We start from the raw sequence: 12,894 nt of genomic DNA on the forward strand, positions 1-12,894 counted from the left end.
ACCATCTGACCCAATCTGATCACGCTGCAGCAGACCTAGAGCAGGTTGTTCAGCGCCTTTTCCAGTCAGGTCTTGAATATCTCCCAGGATGGAGACTCCACAACCTCTGGACAACCTGTCCTAATGTTCAATCTCTCTGACAGTAAAAAAGTTTCTTTCTTATGTTTCAACGGAATTTCCTCTATTTCAATGTAATACAGAGTCACAAACATTTACAGTTATGCATTAGGGTAAACCATAGTCATTAATGAACCAGGTTCTAAAATACAGAAGCTGAGAGCTGGATGAAGTTTATTCAGCAAAATTAGTTCCTTTAGCCTTTTCAACTGTGGTTTAAACTAATCCATACGTCTTTGCTCTTCAGTGGAATAGTAGAACTCATCTGATCCCACTGTCCAGGGACTGAGCTGTGAGAAGACTGCATTTTGTAGATGAAGGACATGAAATATAAGCACAGTATTTTGTGGGGTGTTTTGTTTGTTTGGCACAGCCACCTCCCTAAGGGTATTTATAGCTCTGAGTTCTACGTGGAAGAGCTGAGGCCTTACAGTTTGCCTTATCCTCAGCACTTCATGTTGTCATCTTTGTCAATCTTGCTAATTTAGGTAATGAAATTTACCAGTTGGTAAAAACTTCCTTCAGTATGCAAACTTTACATTAAATGCAGCTGCAGCAGTGAAGAACACAGGAGGCTTGCAAAACTTTGTGCAGGGTTCCACAAACCACCAGTCTAACAGATGGCAGAGCCAGTACGAAGGCACAAACTCTTCGAGAATTGAATGACTGGACAATCGGAGGGAGATCTGTAACTTTTGAGTGAATTCCTAAGGATTTCTGTATTCAAAAACCCATAGAAAACATCAACATAGAGGTGGACACAGACATTTCATGACTTGTAAAAATAAAGATACTTCTGTTACACAAATTTCTAAGAATGCAAGTTGTTTGCACTGACGATTTCTGAAGACATACACCATGGCAATCTAAGGAAAGATACCGCCTGAGAGCAGAATTGCCACAGAAGAAACCAGGGGTAATATCTGTCTGGAAACTCACAGTTACATTAAGGCAGTGACCAAATCTTTCAGCGTAACCAACAGAAGGAGCACATAGAATTCTTTTCGCCGCCATTGACTGGAGATGATGAATAGTATTAGATTTTGCATATTGAAACTAATAAATGCAGGATTTGGTGCTCTGGGACTAAAAAGAATTCCATAAAATCGTTCACTTCTTAGCTGAGTGGCATTAATGACTGATGTTCCCAACCCATGTTCAGAAATTCACAGATCAGATAGGTCGTCTTTAGCTGCCACCATCTATTCATATGTATATTCTACATCACACTTACAAATGGGGTTTTTGTCTCCAGATTAATAGAAAATTAACAATAACGACAGCATTATTTCTGGGAATACACTGTTTTGAGAGCAATGCAAATCTTTGCATAATAATAAGCATTTGAATATTTGTTGCAGTAGCAGTTATGATCTGCAAAATTGACACACAGGAAACTAGTACACAGAGTCATGTAATGTTCCCAGTAAAGTATCAGCTTTCAAATTCATCATTACACTAGCTATTTAGGGGAAGACATAACCCATTAAAGTTCTCTCTTGGATATGCAATATCAACCAACTCTTAGTAATACTGAGCTTTTGGCTTTAATGTAGCCTGCAGTTTAGTGAGTTATATAATTTAAAGAATAACAAACATATCCTGAACTTCACTGTATTACTTCGTCCCATCGACTATTTTACAGGTAAACAAAAACAAGTTGCAAAAACAAGGCAATAAAAACACGTTATTTCATGAAGTGTTTTATAACATTGCTTTAAACTATCATTTTTCTGAGTAGCAAAAAGCAGTGCAATATTACCAATTTTGATAAAAGCTGAACAGCTCCAGTAGGAAAAGTCAAAAAAAAATGATGGTATCGTTTAAGAAGTCATAGTGCAAAAGCAGATTAAAAGCAGATGTTTATAGGTGAAATAACCTTTCATACCAAGAAGCTCTTAAGTCACTGAATAAAGCTGAATTTATCATTGCCTTGAACTCTGCAGAAGCTTTTTTTTTTTTCTTGGCAAAGGAATTGTCTGTTCTTTATTGATATTAACCTGAGCATGATGTACACTTTGTAAAGCATTAGCCCAAATTCTGTAGTCTACGTATTAGAACAATGACTAATGGAACTGACTAGAAACAAATACTGTTCAGACTTGAGAGATTTCAGACCTAGATAATACATTAGATTACATGAAGAAAGCAGTGGCCTTCAGCCTACTGCATTTAGTCACATGAAACAGCCTCCTAAATCTGAGAACCTTTTGAACATGAGCCTTTCTGGTCAACCACACAATGGTATTTGTAAGATGTTTCACAGAAACTAGGATACACAATTTGGTAGATGGGATTTGCACTCCAAATCTCAAGCTTAAACTTTGACTGTTACATTATCTTTTTTCTTATTAATTCAATGATTCTATATTAAAACTTACATATTAAAAACATGGTAAAACAATAACACATTTAACGCCAAGTTTGAGAACAGAGCACCTTCACATCATTATTAGTAGTTCAGTGTACTGTACCTGTTTAGTATCTGTAGCGAAATAATCTATTGAAGAGGAGAATACCTCACACTTCCACGAAGTATTTGAATCATACATACACCTCCTTCTATACAATAGAATTAGTGATATTTACCTACACAGTATATAATGCTCGATGATGAGGAATGATATTATGTAACTCTCACTTAGTTGTACCTTCAATTTAATTGTTATAATACTTTGTTGTATTATGATACTTAAAATTGATCAGGCCATCTTGCTGGTATGTATTATATAAGCACAGAATGAAAAATCACTCCCCACTTGACTTCTGCCATCAAAGACAACACTGATTGTGTTCTAGAATTGTTCTTACCTTTTTTTCTTTTGTCCACTGTCTACGTCCAGGTGTCTACCAAAGGTCCTTGCTGTTCATTTGTCTTCTCTTCCTGGTCTCTTCTCTATTAACCACATTCTACATCCTGAAAGTACAAAAGTGGCATTTACCTTAGAAGGTGAACGTATAAAGCAGCTGAACGTTTTCTGTTTGCTAACAGTGCTGTACAACTCGTATATGCAGAAAAGAACTATAGCCAGTCCTAGTAATTTCCAATTATTTTGGAATAATAAAAGATGAAAAGATGTTTGAGGAAGCTGGACTCACTCATACACAACCTGTACATTTACATTAGACTTAAATTCAGTGGAGAAAGAGGTGGGCAACGAGTACATACCATGGAATACTGAAGTTAAAAGAAAGCTGTGGTTTTACTTTTTCCTAAGTTTTCATATTAATTACCCCTACTTTTGATAGAAACCAGGTGAAAACATTGAGTTAAACATAATCAGCATCTCCAGTGTTTCTCTCTAAGCAGTCACACATAATCTACCATACATTTTTAATCATCTTACGCACAATACAGATGGTCAATACGAGACCTTTTAACAGAATATTGACTAGTAGTACTAAGAGATCTTCCTTTACGTTGTTGCCCTTAACCTAGTAACAGAGGATGGCTGTTTTCCTCTGCTCGCAGTTCTATATTGAGGCTTAATTCTGTTCTGCCTACAGCAGATTTGACGATCAAAATTGTCATTTACACGTTTATTGTTTAGTTAGGATTTGAATTCCAATTGCTTTCTTTCAACATCCAAGTGACTGTGCAGGAACTACTAAATATTGACAGCTGGTGACAAAAAACAGTGAAAATATATAGCAGAAAAGGTTTGGAATTTTAGTTTTGTAGCACTTTGCAATAAAGGCAAAAAGGAACAGAAAAAGAGCAAGCAGGCACTCACTCTCTGATACTAATATGTTTCAAAGCTGCTGTTAATTTTTCTGGAGTCTTATTTTGATTAGTGTTTATAGCTTTAAAAAGTTATCTGTATATTGGTAGGAAAATACTTGCTTTTTTCCTTTGTCTAAACAAGATGGCCACAAAGATTAGTAGTACAAGACAGGCTTCCTACCTTACATGAGGATAGGGGCATTCCATTTTTGATAGTGACCAAGTACAGAAAAGACACAGGTCTCTGGTGTTGACTTTGGTTTTGCAATAAGACTGACAGCCTTCTTAGAGTTGGAGAGCTTATATTTGCACTTACTCTCATAGCGTTTCAGCTACCTCATCCTGTTTACGGATGATTATTAAGAATTGCTTTCAATGTCCATTGGACATCAATGCAGAAGACATCACCTGGATTTCCAGTCTAACTAAAATGAGGTACAATTTTTCCTAGGCTGATCATAATTTCATGGCATCTTATGGTGGTCAGGAAGGCAATGTTGATGTGACATACCAACATGTGACATACCAACGTATCTCTCAGACATTTCTGTTGCACAGGGTTTTTTTTGTGTCATTGTGTTATTATTTGTTTGGTCTTATCCCAGCAACTACAACTTTATCCAAACCTGCTCATAGTCCTGGGTCATGTTTTTCTATTAAATACGTTTTTCTCCCTCAGATCAAAGCATAATCTGGTTAAAACATAAGATTTTTTTTGTGTGTGTGTGTGTGTGTTTTCCTGTGAAACAGTTTAGGTGCCAAGAACAACCCAAATTGCAGCCTTAAGAAAGACTGCCTCCCAAATGGGACGCTTAAAAATATGCACTGTTTTTCCAACAGAACCTGCCAGAATCCTGCTGATCAATCAGGCTTAGGAAAACATCGGGCATCAGCTGCCTCCTCTAGAAATTCTTCTGTATTCTGTGATAGAAAAAGTTATCTCCCTTAATTCTATTTATAAGCAAAGCTATTGTTTTTTGTTTGTTTGTTTGTTTCCCTCTAATTCTCCTATATTTTTCTATTGTTCTCAGAGAACTTTCCCTTTCAGCCTCTGGATGAGAGAAATTTTCCTAAGGAAATTAACTGTGAGATAGGTGAGATCTTTAAGCTCTATTTGGTGTTCTGTTGGCAGCTTTTCTATTTCAGTAAAACACCCCCAAGCACTCTCTTGGTGCTTTCCAGCTAACACTGGCCCCTTTCTTATTACATTATCTTAAACTAACCCCCACACCCCAGAAGCATTACTAACTGTATCGTCTTCCATTTGTTTCTTATACATACTTTACAGACAAATTTGCCTAATGGAGATAAGATCATGACACTAAGCTGAGCACTCCACTCATACAGCATCCTGTCACTACCAGTACTACTAGTATGGTTATGTCATGATGCTGATCCATACACCACACCAAGTAAAAGTTAGTCACCTTTCTGTTTGCTTTCAGCCTCATTGTTTCTGTGGAAAGGTAAAAAGATTTCCAGCAACCAGACATTAGAAAACACTTGTAGTATTTTTTTCTACAAACAATGTGGGCTTTTTAAAAATGTGTCAAGCAGCATAAAACCTAAACATTACTGGCACAGGTCGAATAGCCAGATGCTTTCTGTTCTTGCTGCATTCAGTGATATCCTTTCTACTTTGCTATATGTCTTCTAGAAATTACCTACATATCCTCTGGTTAAAGTCAAGAAAAATAAAAGTATTCCTACGGTTGATTTTCTTGTTAGGAAGTCTCTGCCATCAAAGCAATGAAACAACAAACTGCCTGAATTCCTGTGCCACCAGTAAATGAAGCCTAAAACAAACAAGTTTGACTCTTCAAAACTATTTGAGATTTAAAAAAATATATTTTTTAATTTTCATTGCTGATTATAGGGTAGCTCAAATGTTAACACACAAAACGACAAAAAGGAGACAGAGTTTGAGGGTTATAGCCATATTTCTGTAGTTTCTTCTGAAATTATGATCTCAAGAAACCAGAAGTAGTAGGATAAAAATAAAACTGATTTTTTCACACTTAACTGAATTATCACAAACCTCACAATTATAACCAACTAATATAAATAAATAGTGAAGTAATTATCCATCACATAACCTTTGTTAGAAGTTGTTCTTCTCCGGAATTTCTTTACGTTTTTTCCAAACAATTCAAGTAATTTTTTGAGTCTTTTTAATGTTACCTACTTAACCTTTTTTTGTCAGTTGTTGAAACAGACCTTTGAAATCAAAGTAATAGGTTTTATATTTTTAAAGAAAACAAAGAAACAAACAAAAAAACACTCAGATTTAGATTGAAATTAAAAAAAAAAAAGTTGCTGTAAATATACTGATGACATTCCAACAGCAAACTGTAAGAACATAGATTAACATAAATGTCCAGATACATATAAAGGACTCTACAACATGCTGAGGTCCAGCTAGAACTTTCAGACCTAAAAGTTTACTATTTCCCCTCTTTTAGGTCAGCCAATAAATAACTTGTCAGTCAAATTATCCAGAGATTGTTTCTTCCTCTGGATATGATCTTTAGGTGACTGAAATTGTTCTGAACCAGCCCTTTTGCCTGCATTCAATAACAGCAGGCATTAGGCACAGATTGTCCCTGTAAAAGATTTGCTTTAGGTCTAGAAAGAGAATAACAATCTGTAGTGTCATAATATGTTTGGCAGATTCTCATTGTTACAGGCTCTGCTCCTTCCTAGGAGAGAAATGAAGCAAGTGCAAAGGAGCATGACTATATTTTGCAGTACTAAACAAATGATTCAGATATCAAGTCACTGTCAAACACTTCTACTTTTTTCCTTCCCTGAACATTCATAAGCAGCCTTCAAAAACTAAGAGATCTTCAAAAACATCAAACTATGTACACTTTCTTTTAGAATTTACTCTGTCTCACTTGATATTTTGTGTTTGAAACACAAGACAGATTGAATTTATGTATTACTTTTCTTTGCTGTTTTTTCAAAATATTAGGGAACAGCTACCATCACTTATTGGAAATTAAGGACTTTTTCTAAAATTTCAGCATGCCAGTGGGAATATAAAAATAAAAATGGATCACTCTGAATTAATCTCACTGAAAGTTTTAGATCATGTATTTTGAATTTTTAACCAACGTCTGAACAAGAACTCTTAACTGTCATTTTCCAGAAATGTTTAGGCAATTAGCACAGCAAATCCCATGGGAGTAAACCAGTAAACAGAAAAACAGGATTCCTGATTTCTGCTATAGAATTTGTCACCCAAGAAGGTAATTGCAGCTCCCTACACTTCTGCCACTCATTATCTATCTTGCTTATTTAGGCTGGTACCTGGATGAGAGCTGCCTTTCATCAGATGTATATATGGTATCTAGCACAACAAGGTGACAGTCTTTAGCAAAGTTAGGAGGACTTCTGGTATAAATAAACCTTCAATAATATAGAGAAAATATAAAACTGATAGGAATTTCTCCAAACTCTTAATTTATACTGAATTACATATGCAAATAAAGATAAAAGTTTTCTTACCATTCGACTACACATATATGTACATAGTATTACAGTTTAAGAATTATCCTCTGAGGATAACGAACGTGAACTTCATGTACAATAATACAGTATCAAATTTTATGACTGACAGTTATTTGCTGTAACTACTCTTTTTCTTCCGTATTTTTCTTTCATGACAATATCCCTGTATGGTCTAATATTTTTCCAGCGAAAAACGTATTCAGCCATTTCACTCATTACCCAATCAATTGTTGAATAAATTATTCATAAATAGAATTAGTATCTTTGACCTTTGGAAGATGGAAGACACATAATGATCCTAAATAATTAGGAACTATAATTATGAATATGGAGGAAATAGGGAATAGTGTGACTGCACTTTGAATAAAAATTCTTGCAGACAATAAGCTGTTCAGAAAAAAGTTTGCATGTGATTTCATTTCAGTGATAACGCCATGAATATTTGCAGGATAGTAACATTTTACTCTTTGCAGACAATTTCTAATTCCAATACACCGTTAGTCCAGAGAAACAAATCAATAGCCAGATAGAATTTTGACTTTACCAGTCAGAGTTCAAACAAAACAACCTACTAACTCTTATGGAAGCTATCCTGGGAAAAGCTATTCTGAGTGCATGGGCGGAAACTCACGTGACTCATGACTTAAACATGTGATCAGTGTCTCAGTGTAAAACATCTATGCATCTCACTAGATAACCAGCAAATATTATATGTAAATCTTGCCACCTTTCTGGTGTCTGTTTACCAAAGGTAAATCCTCAGTTATCTCATTTTTATCTTTTTGAATATTATGCTTAATGAGCATTCCTTGACTTCTGAATTAGCTGTTTGAATTTCTGCTACTTTAGAAATACTCAAAAGGGCAAAAATGTGTGTTTATTCATTTTATTAAATAAGAACATGAAAAGCCTTTTTCTGTAGTCAGGTAATAGTTTACATAACACTGCATTTCAATATTCTCCCTTGAGAAACCATGAACCTACTTCACCTGCACCTTGCTCAACAGATTGAAGCTCGTTTTCCATACTTGGGAGCTTCTGATGCTTTTCCCTTATTTCCCGTAGAAGTAATAAACCTGTAGAATCATATTCCTGTACCTAATTATAGAAGAATTTACTGCTGGATGTGGTAGGACTATTTTCCTTACTGTAGGATACCGTATGTAGATATAGCATCTTTGTTTAAATTGCATACAAGCACTTACAAAAGGTCCTCTAAAATATAGCAGAAAATGACAAACATTCTCATCCAAGTTCTAAACTTGCTTGTAGAATATTAAGTAGGACTATAACTCTTTATCAACTCTTTATCATTATATTTTAGAAGTTGCTTTAGAAATGCCAGAGAAAAAATATTACGCTGTTTTACACAATAGCAGTTTTTTTGTTGTTTTTTTTTTTTTTTTTTTTTTTTTTAAGTAATCACACTTGCACTTTACTATTTTTGTTCTCTTACAGAAATTATGGGAACACACATGGGAAATTATTAACATACAAGTTAAACTAAAATTTTACAACATAGATCATTTCCTGTAATGTTACTGCAGTGGTCATCATCAGCAGAATTTCTGTCTACCTGTTTTCAATAGACCACTCAAGACCTACAGTGGAACAAGAATTACATGGCTTCCAACAAATAGCTCTACTCCACGTTTACAGTTAGTTCTGCAAAGGGATGGGACTAAGGTGAAGAAGGTCGGACTGCCAAAAGTCAACCACACATTTCTACTCAATAGCTTTGTATATGGTTTTCTTTCCTTATTCTCATACGTCTACCACTGAACAAAACAAAGACCCTAACATGGTCCCACTTCAACACTAATTAAAAGGCAAATTCTACAGTGCATACATATGATGAAACAAGTAGCAAGCTTTCTCAGGGCCATCTCTAACAGGCACGTTTACTAAAGAAAAAGCCTTGTTGCTGGTCTGTTCTCCCTTCTGATAACTGCCTGAAATCATAACTGTGCTCACCTTCTTTTGCAAAGCTGTCTGAAATATTACAATCCTGAAGTCATAACCCCATCATGGCTTGTGGAGCTGGATGGCAAATGGGAGCTAAAAATCTGCCAGTCCAAATGTGCTGAACCATGAATGCCAATGAAAGCCTCTTGCTTTCTGAATGTCATCAGCATTAGAAGTTAATTTATGGACTCCTTTTCCTGAAGTGCAGACACTTAATCTGAAATCACTGACAGGCTGGCAGTTTTAACACTGAGTTGGGTATCAAAGTTCTTCTAGACAGAGACAGGAGAGCTGCTTCCTTGATTGCCTGATCAATATTCCACTTGAGCTGAGATACCTGCCACTGGCATTGTATCCCTGACTACATTTTGCTGCTTCCTGCTTAATATTTAAACTGCGAACCTATCTAATGCAAAATCAGATGCATAAAGATATGAACACACTTTTATTCACACATTCTAAAGGATTTTAGACTGTGTTTCTAAAAAGGTTTGCTTTATAAAAAAAAAAAAAAAGTGAAAAGGACTTAATTCCTCCTGTCAGGTCAGGTTTTCAGGATTTTTTTTTTCTTTTAATACCTTGGAATATGAACGCAAAGCCCACAGCTGGGCTTCAGGGCATCAGTAGCTATCAGACTCTCACTTAGCTGTGTGTCTCTTCAGACTAATTCCATTAATGCTCCATTGAGGGACTAAACAAGCAACAACTGAACTGCTGGGTTCCAGTTTTGTCTGGGCCTTAATTTTCCAGTGTATTTTTGGCCTCCCACTATCATTCTCATAGATGGAGATATGTCTTGTGATCATCTCAAGGTATGATGTGGTGTTTACTTCACTAAGGACTTCCTGATCTGAGAGCAGAAAATGCAGAATACCACTACTATAATCCAAAGAGAGCTTTCTCTTTCTTTCTTTTTTTTTTTTTTTTGTGGAAAAAAAAGTGAAATAGAAGAGCAATTTGACAAATTTAGAATTTGTGGTTAAGCCAAGGTCCCTTTCCAGGATCAGCAAAAAGCAGCAATGTTGACATACCTTTTTTGTTGTTCTCTTAAAATGATCACCCTTCACAGAATCTGAATTTAATTAACAAACTCACACCAGAGTCACGGAGAGCAGTGCACTCCTACCTTTCATTGTGTGAACTGAAAAAAATGAGACTGGGATTCCTTGAGGATGAAGGCTGAACAGGGAAATGAGACTGGTAGATATTCGAGTAAGCAAACCTGTTTTGTAGTAAATTGTGAGATATTAGATTAGCATTAGAATTGTGTACTGTTTTTAAAGCAAATAGGAAATCGATGGTTATGTCATCACCCCCTGCTGACACCAATGACTCTTACTGTAAGCAGCCTTCAGGAAAGCAGGAGACAGACAAAAATGTGAAGAGTGGAAAAAATGAATGTAAAAGAGAAGCATTACAATCAACTGGTTGATGGGGTTAGAGCGGTTGTCACAATCATTAAGAAAAACATATAAAGACAGATTTGTCAGGAGGACTAACCAATTCCAAAATGCATTTTTGCTCACTCTGCCCAGTGTCCAGCCAACAGATTTCAAAATGCTTTTTGCTAAGAGTCTGCCACATTTCCAAATGAATCAATACACACTGGGACTCCATTGGTCTACATTATTTATCTGTTGTAATAAGCATGCTTGATTGCCAGGGCCTGTCATTCCAGAGGCCAAATCAAAAATATGATATTAACTTCTTTCAAAGATGCAGCATCCAAGGCAATAGAAGAATGCAAATAAATCAATTCTGCATGCTTAAGCCCATCTTGCTTTCATGCATGCCTGGTGATGGAAAATGATTTTTTTCCACCCTGCCTTATCGTTCAGAGGTATGAAAAACAGATTTTGTCACAGTAATGAAGCACAGGAAAAGAGAGCTTGTTATGAACTGATTACAGTTTAGATTGAAGGGTAGGTTTTCATTAGCTTTGTTAGACTGGGCATAATCTTTGGAATAGAGTAATTACCCCAAAACAAACTTCTGAATGAGAATGTGGGTCCAATGTACAATGTGCAAAAGTAAAAAGCAAAGGGCTAATGAGTAAAAAACAAAAATAGAAGTTCTTCCAAGCTAAATTAATGATAAATGTTAAGCTTTTCATTAAGAAACAAAGTATTACAGAGTCTATTTTAGGAATCATGAATTTCTCTTTGTTTAAATTTAGTTCTTCCTGCAGTTAACTTTTTTTTTTTTTCTTCTCCAGAATGTCCAGGGAGATACATCTATCTTTCCATCTGAAATTACTCAGGCATTAGTGATAGGGATCCAAATCAGGCCAGTTACCATGTGTTTTACTTACAGTCAGAAGCACAGAGTATATAGCTGGACTTGGCCTGAGCGAAACTTCTTGTACTTGTGTCCACAGAGACTAATCCATCTGCTCAAGACCAAAGAAACTGCTACAGACCTTATTTCTTTTCTCAGGAAGATGCTGAACAAAAGATGATTATTTCAAACACACAAGAAAAAAAATAAAAATTGCTTACTCAGAAATATTAGAGAATTCTTCTCCAAAGGACAAGTTGTTCATAAAAGGAGAAATAGTTCTCTATAAAATAGATTAAAAGCTGTAATGATGGTATCATTAATTCTCTTACAATTCAATCTCATCTTTATATAAAGTACCGACCCTCTCTACCCTATTATGTTTTAGTGTCTGATTTATGAAATAATCCCAGGACATTAATGATGCCACAGGTAACAGTTGTAATATTTCAGGTGGTTTACAGCACTGCTCTAACAATGGAGTACATTTTGTTTGAACTCCACTGCACTTTATTCTTCATCTCATAACACTTGCTTTGGGGAGCACTGAGCAATATAGGCATAGTTTCAGTCACAATACTTCATAAATTCCTTTCCTCCACACTTTATCTTCTTGCCCTACTCTCCAGTGGTCCCTTCTCTCTTTCCGTGGTCTCCTTTCTACACACACACCTTTTGTCTTGCTGCGTATCTGGAACAGCCTTCACATTCACATACACCAGATGTCTTTCTCCACATTCTTTACAAATCTCCCCCATCTTCCTCTCTCATCATTAATAATCCTCCTCAGCTCCTTTTCAAGTGTGGTCCTGTGTATACAGATACACACATGCGCACACAAAATTTTTCTTTGCATATTTAGATTGCACTTTCTTGCAGGCATAGTCCACTGAGAGAAGAAATCATTCAATCGATACGTCATTTGAGAAGAGGCCAGATCACATGGGCTCTGAGCCTCACACAGTCACTGCCACCTTTTTCCCTTTTCCCTCTACTGTGACACTCAGCTTCTGTCTCAGCTTGGACAGTCTCAATAGCTTCTCATAACACAGCTTTCTATCATATGCCAATAGCAGTGCTGCTACAACAGCACCTTGTTCAAGAGAGCCCTGACCCCTGTTTGGGCCTTTGCAGACTAGGATGACAAAGAAACAGCATTGGGTATGACTGCAGACTTTCAAACTGAACATCATATGATAAATGGCACAAGATTTTCTACCCTAAAGAAATAACTGAATTTTCAAACACATTTTATCCTGACTCATCATGAAAATCTGGAATCTTAAACTGCAGTACAT

At 36.0% G+C, this 12,894-nt stretch overlaps 1 protein-coding gene across 10 annotated transcripts in view; it reads right to left on the reverse strand.

Annotated features, from left to right (window-relative positions):
* Window positions 1–12,894, reverse strand: part of LOC106040346 (uncharacterized) — a 596,086-nt gene that overhangs the window by 102,256 nt on the left and 480,936 nt on the right. For all 10 annotated transcript variants that reach the window (XR_010833454.1, XR_007162972.2, XM_067002026.1 and 7 more), the window contains one exon: window positions 2,929–3,034. Coding sequence is in view for 1 of the 10 variants with exons in the window: in XM_067002026.1 (XP_066858127.1) it covers window positions 2,985–3,034 (50 nt within the window). In the remaining 9 variants the exon portion in view is untranslated. The remainder of the gene's footprint in view (window positions 1–2,928; window positions 3,035–12,894) is intronic.

The sequence above is a fragment of the Anser cygnoides genome, chromosome 9 (genome assembly GCF_040182565.1).
Source record: "Anser cygnoides isolate HZ-2024a breed goose chromosome 9, Taihu_goose_T2T_genome, whole genome shotgun sequence".
Classification (NCBI taxonomy): domain Eukaryota; kingdom Metazoa; phylum Chordata; class Aves; order Anseriformes; family Anatidae; genus Anser; species Anser cygnoides.